This window comes from Labrus bergylta, chromosome 4, assembly GCF_963930695.1.
Source record: "Labrus bergylta chromosome 4, fLabBer1.1, whole genome shotgun sequence".
NCBI lineage: Eukaryota > Metazoa > Chordata > Actinopteri > Labriformes > Labridae > Labrus > Labrus bergylta.
In genome coordinates this window covers 4083116-4100190 of record NC_089198.1, presented here as the reverse complement: position 1 = coordinate 4100190, position 17075 = coordinate 4083116, and the positions used below count along the sequence as shown (strand labels likewise).

The window sequence follows — 17075 nt, the reverse complement described above, 5'->3', positions numbered from 1 at the left end:
TGCAAACTCAGGAGAGAAAAAACGAGTGCAGGTGAAGCAGACAAGAGGAGGGCAGGCTGTAAGTGTGACGGAGGGACAATTGCAATGCAGAGAGAATAATGTGGGAGGTGAGTATAGTGTAGACGGGGAAACGAGAGCAGAGAGAGGAGCAGCAGCGTCGGTGTGTGGGCGTGACAGATCACTCGCCAGAAAGAGAAAGAGAGAGAGAGAGAAAATCTGAGGAGATTTTAACCATCTGCTCCCTTCAGGGACGCTCGCTCATCTTAAACCTCTTTGCCACCGCTCCACTCGCCCCGGACACCGATTTGATCCTCGATTTAATAACGTCGCACAAACACTTGCAGTGATCAATCATGTGGTTGCTTTTTCTGTTAATTCAGCAGCTGGCGGGGTGTTTGGGAGTGGGTGTGCGAGGGAGGCAAACGCTGAACATGCTGGAAAAAAAAGAGCAGAAGAGAGAAAAAAAAAAAGCGCAGGTGGGGTTAATCTTGTGTGTCTGCACTCTCAGGGAAATAAATGGACCTCAGAGAGAGGCACTGACTTTTCAGTGGAGTGTAGTACACGCTCTTAAACGTCCCATATTCTCCTCATGTTCTCCTTTCATGTTGTCAGTGAAACCTATAAAGTAGCTCTGCATGATTTTTTTTCAGCTCAATGAACTCCTTATTGATCCGATCCTGGCGTCAGTAAAAACCTTCATTTCAGCCTCTGAAGTAAAGTCCTGCAAGTTCAGATCTCTGGTTTTGTCGATGCTCACTCAGGTCACCATGTGGTGGACTCTGAAGCTTCAGTGTTTATCCAGCTCTGCATGGGTCTGTAAACCTTTCTGTGTTCTAACCTCTCTCCATTTTTCAAAAGCATCTCCAATATTGATCCTAGTTTGAGCACGTTTCTGCTCGTGGAGCTTATTAGAAACATGCAGAGGCTTTTTAGGTCGGGTACAATCACTTCTATCTGAACCACTTCTCTTGACCGCTTCCATCGCTGCAACACCTGTTGACCTGATAACTGCTCTCATATCTGACAAACCGAGGGGTGTCCAAAACGGCCGTGTGGGGGTGCCTTAAAACTGCCTTACCTTCTCTGGTCCAAACAAATCCAGAGCATTCAGGACCATAATTTAAAACTGAGTTGTATTTAGACGTATGAAGCTGCCAGCTGAAGTTACCAGCGGGAACAATAAAAAATCATTGTACCAGTTAACTTTCAAAGCATCAATAAGTTGGGCCCAGGTACAAAAGAGTGTGCGTTCTCTCCATCTGCGGTATATAAAGTGACGCTGGAAGTTTTACAGCAGGCCGATCAGATTTCCCTTTGTGCTTTTTCAGGTTAAATTAAGTCCTTTGTGCGACACAGAAACATTTCCTCCAGGTTGTCCGGGCCCTGCCCCAGCTCTTCAAAACACTACGACCACACGCCCAGCAGTGTGAAAGCGTGCCTTCGCTTGAAAAGAAGCCATTGTCTGGCCCCCAGATGATTGTGAGTCATTGTGCTGGCAGCTCAAAGCCCCAGAGTCAAATGATGTGATGTAGCAGAGAGAGAGAGAGAGAGAGAGAGAGAGAGAGAGAGAGAGAGAGAGGCAGAGAGAGAGAGAGAGAGAGAGAGAGAGAGAGAGAGACCTCCATTGTGGCCCCGTGAAGAGCTGCGGCAGGAACGGCCTCCCTGGCAGATACCGGCCCGCTGGACGTTTCGGGGGAGTTTTGCATGAATAGTGGAGTAATTTCAAGTCAGAGGCGACGAGGCGATTAGCATTTTGAGAGGATTCACCGCCCCGCCTCCGTCCCCGTTCACAGGGCCGGTCTGTGAGTGCAGCCTGCAGAGAGGCTCTGTGGTCGGGGTTTGTTTGGGAGGAGAAGGTCACGTCTGCTTACAGAGACGTGTTTTTTTCACTTTCACAGACGGATGAACAAACGTGTGTTTTTTTTAGATTCAACCTGCATAGAGATAAAGGTCAAGGTGCCGTGAGGTTACATGAAGGACATTTCTTTAGTTTGTTTTTTACATTTAGCCAGAAAAACATTTCAAGGTTTTTCACGAGACGGAGGAGCCGATTTATTCCGTCTCTCCTGAAACATTCAGAAAGTAGAACCTGCAGAGAATGACAACACGATAAAAAACCTGTCAAGACTACAGAAGACCAAAGAGGACGTTTTGCCTTGGGATAACTGTTCTGCTTTTATTTTGAAAATTAGTTCAGTTCAGTCGTTCTTTTCTGGAGGTTTCAAATAACCAACTTGTTATCACGAGATAACGAGATCGACGAGTTGAGCTCTTTAGAAAATTAACTTAACCCTTTCACAGGTAGTGGTCACTAACAGGTGACGGCTACTCCAAAGCAGTTTTTCTTCTGATGGTTTTGATGGTTGGTTGCGTTTCCACCGTCTCTGGAGCGCGCCAGCTGCGCCATTACACTACGCTCTGCTCAGTTTTAAATACACTACAAGTCTATTTTTAACCGAGCCCGCTGCAAGTAGATGTCAAGCTGAACAGAGCAGATCAACCCTGACAGGAAGTCAAACAAGGAGCGTCCGTTCAACTTTCAAAATAAAACACAACATGCAGACTCCTGATCGTAGTTTCAACAGCGAAATAAACTCAGAACGAGAGGGCAACATGTGTGATCTTGTAGTTCTCACACTCCAGAAACAGACCCGGTGAGGCAGGGCGCACGCCGTTGAAAAGAAGCAAATCCATGCTGATGGCACAACGCAGCGCACACTGACTGTGGACAGTACAGGTCACAGTCATGAAGCTGAAAGTGAAGGCTTAAATTGTTTCCTTGAAAAGATAATGAAGTAGTTAGAAAACATGTGTGTCTTTTTTCAGGTTATTTTTTCCTCCGGTCAAAACAGCAGTTTGGATTTTAAACACACACACACACACACACACACACACACACACACACACACACACACACACACACACACACACACACACACTCACGGCTCTCATTTCTCTCCGGACTCCCCTAATGAGCAGGATACTCTGCCAAGTTGTTTTTGGCACTTTTAAGCGTCAACACAGAGAACTTCACATTTCAAACAACAAATTGTTCTGTTCCTGAGTCTTTGCTCCTAATAAGGATGATTTGTTGTGGGATTCAAGTCCTCTCCCCCATCAAGGAAACAGATGGTGAAGTCTGTGAAAAAAGAAAAAAAATCCCTTCGGCTGAGGGAGTGAGCCAGGAATCTGCAGGTGTGTGTGTGTGTGTGTGTGTGTGTGTGTGTGTGTGTGCTGCCTACCTGCTCAGTGTCTTTTTACCTTCAGCTCTTAATCACATGAAATATAATCCGGTGGGTTGTTGTAGGAAGGTGTGTGCGGAGCAGAGCCAAGGCGTGACCACATGCGTTCTGAACCCAGAGAGGGTGACGGCGTTTGGGTTTGACCACGTACGGTATCTGGTGACCGGTGATTGGACCGTTACTATCAAAGAGCCGGTTTCATCTCTCTACCGGTTTCTATGCTATCTGTTCTTTATGACACAAGCTCAAGGTAACCAGTTGATGTGCTCTCCTGAGATTAAATCCAACCCAACTCGTGTTTGCAAAAAATGTCTTTTTGTACATTTTACATTTTTGCTGGAGCCTGTGAAGAAGAGGACAACTCCAGCTGCCAACCGCTGGATTACAGAAACCAGTAAGCGTACAAACCATCAGGATGAAAACACATGAAGGCACACATCAATAGTTTAAACATTGGGACTAAACCAGGGCTGTCAAACGATTTCTGATTGTAATCACATGTATACAATTCCCTTATTTTGCATTTAAAATAAATCTTGTCAGGCTTTTATTTTGGTTTGTACATTGTCTTAAGCTGAGAGTACCTCTTTTAAAGAAACCAAATCTTAACCCCACTGTTCTTAGTAATTTTAGGCCTATTTCTAAACTCCCGTTTTTATCCAAAGTTTTAGAGAAAGTTGTTTCAACGCAGATTTGAGCTTTTATGAATGACAATAACCTCTTTGAGAAGTTTCAGTCTGGTTTTGGAGCACTCCATAGTACAGAAACAGCCCTCTTCAGAGTAACAAATGACCTACTTTTAGCTACTGACAGAGCAATTTTAATTCTTTTAGATTTAAGTGTGGCATTCGATACTGTAGATCATGCCATTTTAATTGAACGTCTCGAGTCCTGGGTTGGTGTCAAGGGCACTGCACAAGCTGGTTTTATTCCTATCTTTTAGACAGAACCTTTGCGATCACCATAGGTAACCACTCATCCTCCACCTCGTTTTACCTGTGGTGTACCGCAAGGTTCGATTTTAGGCCCACTCTTATTTTCTATTTATATGCTCCCACTCGGTAAAATTATCCAGCGCCATAACCTTTCTTTTCGTGTTTGAGCATCTTTAGCTTCACCACGAGGTCACATGATCTCCTGCAACACAAACGAACACTTTAAGAAATAAGAGACCTCATCAAAAAAACAAAACAAGTTGTGATAAACCGGTCCAAAAGTTGATTTAGAAACCTGCTTGTTGTGTTTCCACTGGAAGAGTCCATGATTGTTTTTTGGAGGGGTGGCAGAGGGCTGAACCAATCTGCACATTTGTTAAACATGCATGTGTCTTAATGAAGTTCTTGCATGTTTTGTAACACCACATTATATTTCATACAGGTGTAACATTGTCAGCCGCCCCTAATGAGACGCACGTTAAATAGTATTCAAATGTGTTACTACCATCTGTGGAAGGTGTGAATTTAATGAGCTTCAGCGGCCCCTGGGAGGAAATGAAAAGAAAAGCTGTTTGATAAGAGTTTTCTCAGTAACAGGGATTTTAATTTATTTTCTCACTGTCGGCGCCTCAGCTGTGGAGGAACTTTCTCTCGCATTCTTAATGAGAAGTTGTGGAACTGAGAGGTGAGAGACGAGATGAGTCTCTGCGGTCCTCAGACGCTTTGGGTTTCTGCATCTGCACCGTTTATTTCCTCAGGTTGTAACACTTTTATTTAAGGACGTGTTGAAGGGGAGATGCATCACGCATGGAAGGAACATCTGAAATGCAACGTTGGAGATTTGTTTTCTCATAAACGTTTGGTTACCGCAGATCTTCTCTGAATGAAGTTTCTGACCTTCTTTGTTCTTCTTTATGAGATGTTCAGACATGTCGCTTTGCGCAAGTCAAACGCTGACAGGTCACTTGTTCAATTGATTATTTTTCACAACAAGGAGAAACTGAAATTATGTTGTAAATTATCTCTGAGGAATGTTACTCAGGAGCCTCCGATGTGCTCAAGAGATGATTTTTTGTGCACATTCTCGATTTCTTTGTTTTATTTTGAAAAGTTGTGCTTTTCCTCTTCCTGCTCTCTCGAACTCTGGTGATTTATTTTCCAAAACGAGTAAAACTGTTTTATTTCTCTCTTCATTTTCAGAGGCCAGAGATCCAAAATGGGAGGCAAGCTCAGCAAAAAGAAGAAGGGCTACAACGTAAATGATGAAAAGGCCAAAGACAAGGACGCCAAAGCAGAGGGCGCCTCTGCCGAGGAGAGCGAGGCTCCGAAGGAGAATAAAGACGAGGCCCCGGCTGCCGACGGGAAGGAGGTAGCGAACGACACGGCGGCCAAGGATGCGCCGGCCGCAGACGCTGCGGCGGCCAAAGACGAGGAGAAGAAGGAGCCCGAAAAACCCGCCGCCAACGCCGAGCCCAAATCAGACGCGGCGCCCAAGAGCGCGGAGCCGGCCAAGGCTGAGGAGAAAGCGGCTGCCCCCGCCCCAGCGAAGGAAACGGCCCCTGCCCCCGCCGCCGCCAAGGAGCCTGAGGCGAAGCCCGCGGCCGAGAGTAAAGGTGAGGCCGACGCCAAAAAGACTGAGGCCCCCGCGGCACCAGCAGCCAAAGCAGAGGCGGCCCCCGCTGCCTCCCCCGACCCCAAGCCCACGGAGGCGGCTCCGGCGGCGAAGGAGGCCGCAGCAGCCGCCGCTAGTTCAACACCAGCCGCCGAGCCTCCCGTCAAGGAGGCGAATGCCACAGAGGCACCAAGCAAGGATCAAACCGTAGCAGTTCAAGATTAATGGACAGCTTCTTTTCGGAAATAAAAAAATTAAAAAAATAAAAGTACCTAACTCAACGACGAAGATAAAAAAATAAAAAATTAACTAGCCCCGCCCATATTATGAAAATAACAATAATAATAATAATTGTGACGACGACGATTTGTTGAATGAGGACTGGAGCGAACACCTGGAGAAGTTTCCCCCTGCTGCAGATGATTATTGCTATTATTATTGTTATGTTTGATTTTTATTTTTTCTGCTGTAGTATTTGAACTTTGATACGAGTCTGTGTCGGCCTCGCCATCACACATCCCATCATCCCTTTCTCTCTCTCACACAGCGTCACCTGATTTCTGTGATGTCATCAATATCTAAACCTGGGGAAGGGGGAGGGGCTGAGGGGAGGAGGAGGGGGAGGGCGTGGTTTAAGAAATCGCTTCACCAGCTGGACCTCCATTGAGTCCGTCTGCTCTCTCTCTCTCCCTCTCTCTCGCCCTCGTCCTCCTCCTCAGAGTCTCGTCTGCTGTGGCCTAGTGGTCAGGATTGTTGGACGGTGTTGCTCCCCGTTTCTTTCCTCTCTGGTTAAAAAAAAACTAAATTGATTGTGAGGGCCGAGAACGTTCAGGCTTTCTGAGACATGTGGGACGTTTTTTAAGAGGCGGGCTTTGTCAGAGCAGAAACACATTCTTAGACGTGTAAAACAAGTCGTAGACATTTTTCAGATTTTTTACTGGAACCCTTAGGAGGTATATATTGTAACTCAACTAAGAGGTTTTTTAACATTTGTAATATGCCTGTAAAATCTGCAAAGCCTGGCTCCAAGGAAACCTCTTGCGGTGTTCTTAGAAATCTTTGATCCTCCATTCAAATCTGATGATTTCGTTTTTTAAAACAGAGAAGATTTTAGTTGAAGGATGGAGTCACTGCTGCAGAGGGTCCACCTCCACCGACGGCTCAACATACCAGACCTCTGATGTTTATCACCCGGATCGAAAAATACACGAAACTGACTCGTCCTGTCTTTGGATTTAGATTCTGGACTAAAATAGAAAACTCAAATCCTTTTTCTAACCTGCTAAGAGTGACACTAAAAGTCCCACAAAGTTTGCAAATATGCAAGAAAAGTAGGAGTTCACTTTCAGGATTAGGCAGCAAGAAATGTGAAGGTTATACTTTGAAACAAAAAGCACAAAAACTGAAGAGTGCACAGGCTGATTAGAGGGACTTTGAGAGTCAATTTTGAAGTCAAATGTTGAAAATATTTAAAGATGAATCTGTTTCTGGATCGGTTACACAAGAGCTTTACGGCCACATCTGATACATTCATTTGATTTTGAAGTCAGAGATTAAATCTCAGAATGCATTTTCATTAGTGTTGTAGCCAAGAGCATATCATACCCGAGTCCAGAGACCTCCAAGACCAAGACCACGGGGCCATGTCACCCACCCAAACACAGAGAAGGTTTAGTCCGTAACCGGGGGGGTTAGAAAGGGGCGTTTCCCTCTAATCACAGGAATGATGTGTAAAAAACAGCCCATCAGTTGTGGTCTTAACCGGTCTTGATTTAAATATTAAATCAAGTAAAAATGCTTTGGATCCCAAGACCTTTAAAAAGAGGTCTCCAGACAGGTTCTGAGGTCAAGACCACTTGCAGAAGCAAACTTGCAAAGTTTTGAGATTAAACTCAAAAGATTCCTTAACACTGAGGACTTCTAAATTACAAATTTATGCACATTTTGTTTGACATCCAGATAATTTGATTCTGAGGTTTGAAAGAATTGATCTCATACAACGCCGGTCGCTTAAATCATTTTGTCTGAACATGAATTAACCAGACCAAGCCGAACTATGTGCATAGAGAAATCATTCAAGCAGCAGGAGGGGGAGGAGGAGCAGCCAAACCTCAGCAGTCTGGTATGTAAGCCGCCCTGCAGGTCTGCGTTCCTGCCTTTATTTTTAAAGTCGATCCGTCATTGATCAGTGTGATGTCATCGATGAGACAGGAGGAACCCTGGGAGACATCATCGCCTGTTCCATCTACTGTGCTCCATGTCTCCATGGCAACAGTACGCCACGCCACGCTGTCACTCCAGGACGGGGAAAAGGGAGCTTCTGATTTCTTGTCATTTTCACCCCTCATGCATTTCCTTTACTTTATGGAATATATAACGACTAATATCTACACGTGTGCAGGGATGGAAGGAGGACGTAATTACATCTTTCACTCGAGTTGAAATATTTATGTGGAAGGGAAAGGAAGGAAGAAAGGAAGGAAGGAAGAGAGAAGGACAGGAAGGAAGGAAGGAAGAAGATAAGGTACTTAAGAAATCATAATTTAAGTATGCATTGAAAAAGGAGAAAGTTTGTATCCCCAATATTGGTGATATTTATGCTTTCATATAAGAGAGAGGAAGAAAAGATGATATTAAAAGAGAGAAATGAAAGAGGAAATGAAGACAAATGAAGGATAGAAAGAAGGAAAGAGAGGCATCAGGAAGGCAGGAAAGAAAGGATTCATCATGGTCGTGATCATCTCTGAATTGGAGAATCAAATTTGCAAAGTAAACGCTTTGATAAGCTTAAATAAATCAGAAATCCTAAACCCCCTCTAGTTTCCTTCTTTGCATATCTGTGGATACACACGTTTATATTTCCTCATCTCGTCCATCCATTCGCCGACTCTTCAGTTGCATACAAGTGCCACACAACGTCGTTTCCTCCCCAGCACTCGTCAAACCGTAGCAGAAACAAACATGGCGGAGCGTTGTGTGTCACTTGGGGTTTTTTTCTTTGTTTTTTTCTTCCTCTCTTGACTCAGTAAATTGCATGTCCGTGGTTGGGTGAACCTGTAGTCCTGTCTTTTTGGTCAAGTGGAATTCAAAAAAATATATATTATTATTATTATTATGATTATTATTTCTCAGTCTGCATCCATGGCAACTACAGTTGATATTTTCATCCCATGTCTCACCTCTGCTACTTCCACACTACACGTTCATGGAAAAAAACAAACAAAAAGATGATATGGAAATTTGATGCATTCAAAATTATATGTACTTGTATAAATGGTGCAACAGTAATAAAATGTAAGAAATTGACTGAAACTTGATGACTTTGTGCAGGTTTTTCTCCCCCTCCCCCAGTGCACTCACATATTAGATATTTAAAGTTGAAATATTCTCCTCCTCTTCAACCAGTGTAAAAAAGTCTCAGAGCTACTCAAAAAGTCTCTTCTTCTAAATCCACTCTGATCCTGTATTTGATCATGCCTATAAACCCCTCTATTTCAGCCCTGCTCAGAACAGGCTGTTTCTGTGCCTGTACCTTTAAATATGTAAATGAGCTGTGTCTGACCACGCCCCCTCTCTAAAGGACTTGGGTGTACTCGGTGCTTTCTCGCTCCATGTCCTATTGTTTACGGTGAGAAGGCAGACTCAGAGGGCAGAACAAACACCTAGCTGTAGGAGTGTCACCGATGGGGGAGTGGCTACTGCCCTTTGTGATGTCATGAAGGTAAAATCTCCAAACGGCCTGTTTGAGCACACATTTTCTGAAAAGTGGAGCAGGCAAAAGACGGAGAGGATGGACTGCAAGACTTTAAAAGTTCCATTTGTGGGCTGCTAAAGTTACTTGTAGAACTGGTACTTGAGACAATTATTTCCCAGTGTTGGTGGAAACCAACGCTGAGCTGAAGGGAGACTAAGACATATTGTTCCTTCCAACCTCACAAGGACGTATAGTGTTTTTTTATGAATAATAATAATAATATATTGGTTTTTATAGCGCTTTTCTAGGAACCCACAGACGCTTTGACAAAATATAAAACCATAAAACATGAATGCTTGTCTGTGTTTGCTGCATACTTGCAGAAATATTTTGCAGCCAAACCATCAAGTTCAGTTATTTAGCAGACACGTGGAAGCAGCTGACCTCAGAGGTGTGCTAGCAAAACAGACCAAACACAATGAATCACAACAATAAGGAGTCAAAATAGAGGGTGTGAAAAAAATGGGTCTTCTTTTTCTGTGTGTGGTTTGTCCTGGTTTTCCTTCTCACCTGGGCTCAGGGTCCTCGTGTAAAGTGATTCACAGTATTATTACACCTGAAGCACCTGGCACTGTGTCAGCTGAACTCTGCAGCGTCAGACGTTCACATCCACAGACTTTTTTTTTTTTTTTAAAGTTCAGTGAGACATTTTGACTTGTTCTGTGATGGAGCTACAATCCTCTTCAATCATTATTATGACTCAGATGTTCCTCATTCTACACACAGCTCTAGTAGAGTGTGTTTGTACTATCTTCACCCGTGATTATGTGTAGAATTGAAGCTAAAATGCCCTTGTTTATGCAAAACTCACAACTATGCAGATGATGTTGTGACATAGATGTCGCAGTGTGGGCCAAGCTATAGGTATTCCCAAAGCTTGGCACACACTGCAATATTATTTTTAACCTTTATTTAACCAGGAAATAATCTTATTGAGATTAAAAATCTGTTTTTTAAGAGCGTCCTGGATGAGACAGGCAGCAGCACACTGTACAGAGTTTCACACAAACAACGAGCAGCCAAACATTCAAATACTAAAAATACATCATTAGACATTAAAAGATGCAAATAACAAATCTGAACAGCAGATACTTATCAATATCATCCAAGAACACATCAGGAAGAATAGAATAGAATAGAATAGAATTACTTTATTGATCCCAAACTGGGAAATTCTGGAAAAGAACATCTACATCCAGATGTGTCCACCTCTAAGTCATTTAACTTCCTCTAAAAAAAACGTCCAATCAGAGCAGCTTGTGAAGTTTCAGTTCTTTTAGTAATCCGTTCAGAGTAAACGGAGCAGAAAACTGAAATGCCTTTTTCCCTAGTTCAGTTCTGACTTTTGGAACAGAAAGTAAAAAAAGGTCCTGAGATCAAAGATTATAAGTCCCAGTGCCCGTCTGACTGATGGAGGTCAGGAGGTCTGAAGGAAGCAGACCTAAAGTAGACCTGTAGATTAGAGTACGTTTAAGTGTTTAAGTCTGCATAGGGTCAAAGAAGTCCATCCAACACGTTCATTCAACAAACAGTGATGAGTGAGGGATTTAAAGTGAGTGAAGCACCTCAGAGCTCAGAGAGTCCAGAGAGAGTGTACGCTTTGTGAGGAGGCGTGCATGTATAAAACATCACCTTAATCCAGCACAGACATTGAAGTGGCAGCAACCAGCCTCCTCTCAGACTCGACAGAAAGGCAGGGTTTGAATCCCAGTTTCAGCTTTTAAAATCATCACAGATGTTAAAAATGTGACAGAGCCCACACACACACATGCTGTCATATAAAGATAGATGAAACAGTTTTCTTCCTGTAATATGTGGAGAGCAACAAAGTGACCAAAACAGCCCCACCACACACTGACAGATTCATCCACCAACGACCAACGAGTCCTGACTCTAAACAGTGGAAAACCTCTCACTGTCAAACTGGACTTCTGAGTAAACAGACGGCAGACGACAGGCGGGAAGAATCGACAATGATAGTTACTGGACTGGGTACAAAGAAAATGTACAAAGTTAAAAGAAAAATCTTTGGATGAGGTCTCAGGGACGGTGTAAAGATGGGCTGTAGATGCTAGAGAGCGAGCAGGAGGTGAGTGAAACATTTATTTGCTGCTGTTGTTCTTAACAATCGACTATCGTTTTGTTCACATGGCAATCCTGTCCTTAAGGTTCCCTCCCCACAACAGGAAGTCGGATCGCACCACGTTGGGCACCAATTGTTTTGGGCGGCAGTAGCTCAGTCTGAAGGGACTTTGTTTGGTAACCGGAGGGTCCAGGGCCGGACCAAGTCTGGAAATTGGTCTGGTAGCTGGAGAGGTGCCAGTTCACTTCTTGAGCGCTGCTGAAGTACCCTTGAGCAAGGCAACGGACCCACAATCAGCTCAAGAGCGCTCTCTGTGAGCAGCCCAGTCACTCTGAAATCTCTCCATTAGTGCACGTCCACAGGATCCTGTTTGTGCATGTGTGTATAGCATGTCTCAACAACACAGTGTAAAACTGAATTTCCCATCTTAAGATAAATAAAGTATCTTCGTCTTCTTCTCTAAATATTTACCATGTGTGATATTTACAATTTGAAATCAGTGCGACCCAGACGACCTCACACCACAATAGAATCTATACAATCATGAAAAATCAGGACTTGGGTTTAGGATTGTGTGAAGGGGAGAACCAGGTCACAAATCCACCACATTATTCTGCAGTGAGTCCCAGGGTTGTTTGAGTTCATACAGATACACACACACACACACACACACACACACACACACACACACACACACACACACACACACACACACACACACACACACACACACACACACACACACACACAGCACCCCAAAGGCTCTCTATAGGCTGTGCCGCTGCAGCTGAGCAATTATTTCACTCCTCCTTAGCTCATAAAGAAGAAAAAATATTGACGGGGACACCAGAAACACGAAAAAAATATTAAAGGCTGCCTCCTCGCCGAGAGGTGATGATTGATGTCTTTATCTGTTCCTCTTTCCCTCTCTCTCTCTATCTGTCTCTCCCTCTCTCTCTCTCTCTCTGTCTCTCTCTCTGTCTCTCTCTCTCTCTCTCTCTCAGGGAGGAGGCAGTAAATCAGGGACCTAATCTCACTGCTGTGATTTACACCTGCTCCGACGCCGTTTCTCACCCCGTAATACCTCCACCATGCCTTTACACGAGCCCCGGCGAGGAGAGATAAGATGGGACGCTGTAGAGAAGCAGGATCTGGTGGATTGGGATTTTAAACATGATGCTCACTCACAGCCTGAACATGCAAACTGGAGATAAAGCCTGTAATGTAAAAGAGGACATGAAACATGTTTATATAGTGCTGATCGTCATATACTCTCAGGGTGTAATGCACCAAGAACGGATGGTGGATGATAAAAGCTCCATGAGCTGCACATCACTTGCTCCACATCGTGGTCTTAGTCATGTTCGGGTGCAAACACGCTCGCAGCGATGTCCTGCTCGGTGCAGTTTTAGCGTTTAAATGTGGAGGGAAGCTATCTGGAAGTTTCAGTTCAACGTTTAAAACGAAGCTGCCTCCCTGGATTGGAGCGAGCACGGTCAACTCACAGAAAACACTCTTACCCTCGTTGTGCTTAAGGACTCCAGACTGTCCCTACACATGTGGATGAAGTGTGGAGCTGCCGACAGCCGCGGACTGATTCAACCCCTGAATATCTTAATAATAGTCATGTCAAAGTCATTTTATTTACAGTTTATTTTTGAGTTACACAGACGCAGGATTGTTTTCCCGATCGCTGGAACGTTTGTGGCCCTGTGATTGGCTGGTGTGTAACCCCGCCTCTCGCCCAATGGCAGCTGTGATTGGCTCCAGACCCCCACGACCCGAACGGGAAATAGACGTTCAAAAAATGGATGGATGGAACGTTTATGCCCCTCATCTCTCATAAACACTTAGGCGCAGTTACTGCCAACTCTCAACAGAGGGTCATTTTTCTTTTCGCTCTATCACTGCGTGGTTGTCTGTGTTTTCAAAATAAGACGCTTTTGCGATGAGTTTTTTTTGCATAGCTAGGCGCCAGTTTTTCCCCCAAACGACTGCATCATGAATCATTTACATACCTGCAAACATCCCGGGTGCAAAGAGACACTGTTCGCTCCACAGCGCAGTTTGAGGAGCATTTAACCCTTTGCTTGTTTTTGCTTGTTTTTTTTAATTAGACTGTATCATTTTGACTCATTGCACGAGTTTAGTGAGCGCAAAACTTGACTTTATCCTTTTTGTGAATTTGGCCAATAATGGTTGATTAGTAGCTCAAAAATCTACTGCAAAAAAATCCAAACTACCCCTTTAATTCTTCTCTGTGCTTTTCTGTCTAGAGACCGCAGAAGGCAAAGATAAATAAATACAGATATCATGCTCTATTTAAAACCTAGAAAAAAGCCACACACACACAAACACACACACACACTTCCTCTCTTGCCACACTTGTTGTGTTTTTTTTTTCTTTCTTCGCAGAGTTGGTGTCACAAATGATGCATTCTGACATTTCTATTTTTGTGTCTGTTTGAAAACACTTGCACGGCTCGATGTGTCTCTGTGTGTCAGAAATATTAAAATGCTCAGAAGCAGAAGCGCTGACCTTTAGTACGTGGAGAGAATAAGAGCCCCCAAACACACACACACACACACACACACACACACACACACACACACACACACACACACACACTGCAGGCTGTCAGACGTCATGCAGAGGCAGAGAAGTGTCTGCACACAGATGTTGAACAATGAAGGAAAATCAAACTTTAGTCTCAGCTGTTGTTTTCTCTCAGAATCCGGCCTGTCGCTCCCGTCAAAGTTAACGTCTAAGATAAAAGACGTGCAGCGATTAGAGATGTACCATGCTGTCAGACTAAGAGCCACTGTGAGGAGACAGACGAAGAGAAACAACACACGAGGGAAAACTTTGCATGGAAGAGGATTACAGCTATGTGAGAAATGTATTGAGTTCTGTGGTTTTGTTTTCTTTGGGGGATTTTTGCCTTTATTGAGTACAGACAGTGGACAGAAATCAGCAGAGAGAGAGAGTGGGGAATGGCATGATTGGAGTTTCTCTACATGAGACACAACCTGACGGCTAGGCCATCAGCAACCCCAGTTCTACGTTTAATGTTTAATGTTTAATTACGGACTCATAGCTCAGAATTCTCACTTTATTTGCTGAATGAAAGAAGCAATCGTCTGGAGAAAAAGGGCCGCGTCCAGCTTCTTTTTTCCAAGTGCTACAGCTTTTTTTGTGCGGCCGCTCCGAGCGCTTCGAGTTGAAAATCTTTCAACTTTTCAGAAAAGCGCTGTTGACCTCACCCACATCGCGAAATAAACGATCTGAAAAAATACATGCAATTAAAAGTAACGGAGCAGTGTCGGTCATACAGCGGCCGTTGTCAACAGTGTGTCGTCATAGAAACAGGACGGATGTGCAGCGCTTTTCTTCTCAGGGCACAAACGGTGCGAGCACTCCTGAGCGCAGAGTCAGCACTTTTCTGCCCTGAAAAAAACGTTACCTGGACACGGGTCTTAAAGCCACCATGGCTTGACTTCAATCACTCAGGTGTTGTCTCGCTGTCAAACCAATCATGAAATGGTGCATTTATTGGTTCAATTAACCCGGTCACAAGGAACAAGTCGACACGTTTACTGCACTAAAAAGTGCTCAAACCCTTTAAAGACGGAAAGAGCGGGAAAAGCATGTTTATCCACATAGACATGGTATTCTGTCATTTATGACGAGGTACACACAGTTCTAGGTTGAAGGTGTCAGATTTGGTGAATGTGACATGTTTGGCTGTCTTCTGATGGACTGAACAGTTTCAGTTTTTTAAGGTTCATTCAAGGCGAGATAAACGTTTGTTCAAACCCCTCGTGTTAGTCTTGACATGATAAATAGGTCAGAGTACATGTCGAGAATCTGGTCATTTTCTTGTCTCTTCCTTTGTCTGTTTTTCTGTCGCTCACTCAGCTCCTGTTTTTCCTCTTTCCCTTTCCGATGTGACTGTCCTTTGAAGCCTGAGTGAGGAACTGTGCGAGAACCATTTTCAAAGCATCCGTGTCATTTAGCTAGCTGACTGCGAGCAGATCCATACCCAGCATCCATCTCTCTCCATTTTCAAAGCCGGGCGTTGTGGGGGAGGATCAGAGAGAGAGGGAGAGAGAGAGAGGGGGGAGAGAGGGAGGGAAGCATGGCTTTGTGGAAGATCAGTCAGATCCTCCTGACGCGTGGATACTCTCCATCGGGGGCCTTCGGGCCAAATGTGCACCATCAGCCAGCGTCTCAGCTCGACTGCTGTCAGGGAGGATCTGTTAGCATGTTTGTCACCAGACGTTGGTGTGATGGTAATCAGACACGTCTCAGGCTCAGGGGAAGCAGAGGACGATCTAATGTAACGCTTCAGAGAGGAGAATGTGATATATTACATGGTGTTGCTTTTTGGATCAGCAGAGAAGACGCTGATGTAAAAGAATACAGAATGTTGTGCGACAAAATGGAACCTGAAATATCATCGAAACATACAGCTTCTGATCCATTTGAATTAATCTTTCAAACTGAAAAATTCTCCAACTAAAGTGTTCTGTCCTAGCTCGCAATCAGCTGCAGATGTATCCAGAGTTAATCGTTAAAATTTAGCAGTAGTCCCAGATACAGAGGCAAAGTCCTCGAGCCATCATCTGCAGGTTTGACTCCTGGACTCGGCTCTTGAAAACTCTAAAGCTGTTTTAGTCAAGAACTAGAGAGAAGAAGAACATACTCACTGATTATTTGGATGTTAGTAAGAGTTTTTAGATCACGCTCATTCTGTGTCAGTTTACATGAAATGTGAAGCTACGAGCTAACTAAAGAGCGCTAACATTAGCATGCTAACACAACAATGTGAAGCTACGAGCTAACTAAAGAGCGCTAACATTAGCATGCTAACACAACAATGCAGCACACAGGTCATTGCAGCTCGATTTCTGTCCACCTCTTGTAGTCCTCAGTGAGCACTACAGTGGAGAGGGGTTGGAGGTGTGTCTCTGGAGGAGAGCGGAGCCTTCAGTATGGAGGAGGCGTGGCCAAACAGGAGTTTGTTTTGGTTTCATGCTGGAGCTCAAGAGGGCATCTACTGGGTCAAAAAGTCGCTCGTCCATCCTTTAAAGTTTTACACCTCAAGATGTTTTGGGGTTATGAGTAAGAGAACGACATGATGATGGTCGCTGGTCCCGATTCACAAAAGGTTAGCGCTGCTAAACCTGTTGACGCAGTAAACGTACACATTACGTCCTGCAGTGAGTGAGCGCTTCTGGGGGAGATGAGTCCAGGAGGAGGGGGCCGAGTTTGAATGTTGTGTTTATAAGCTGCGACGAACAAATGCTAATGACTCCATCTTTAAAGAAGCTAACCTCACCCTGACTTTGAAGTAGTTTAAAGCTTCATTCAGTAGCAATGTCTAACTTGTCTTAACGCACATTCAAGGTTTTTTTGTCTTTGAATAGGTGTCACAATAAGATGACT

At 44.2% G+C, this 17075-nt stretch overlaps 1 protein-coding gene across 2 annotated transcripts in view; it reads left to right on the top strand.

Annotated features, from left to right (window-relative positions):
- Positions 1 to 9101, top strand: part of basp1 (brain abundant, membrane attached signal protein 1) — a 48712-nt gene extending 39611 nt beyond the window's left edge. For both annotated transcript variants that reach the window (XM_020653781.3, XM_020653780.3), the window contains one exon: positions 5378 to 9101. In XM_020653781.3, the coding sequence (XP_020509437.2) occupies positions 5394 to 6014 (621 nt within the window). In that variant the 5' untranslated portion in view covers positions 5378 to 5393 and the 3' untranslated portion in view covers positions 6015 to 9101. The remainder of the gene's footprint in view (positions 1 to 5377) is intronic.
- The last annotated feature ends 7974 nt before the right edge of the window (positions 9102 to 17075 follow it).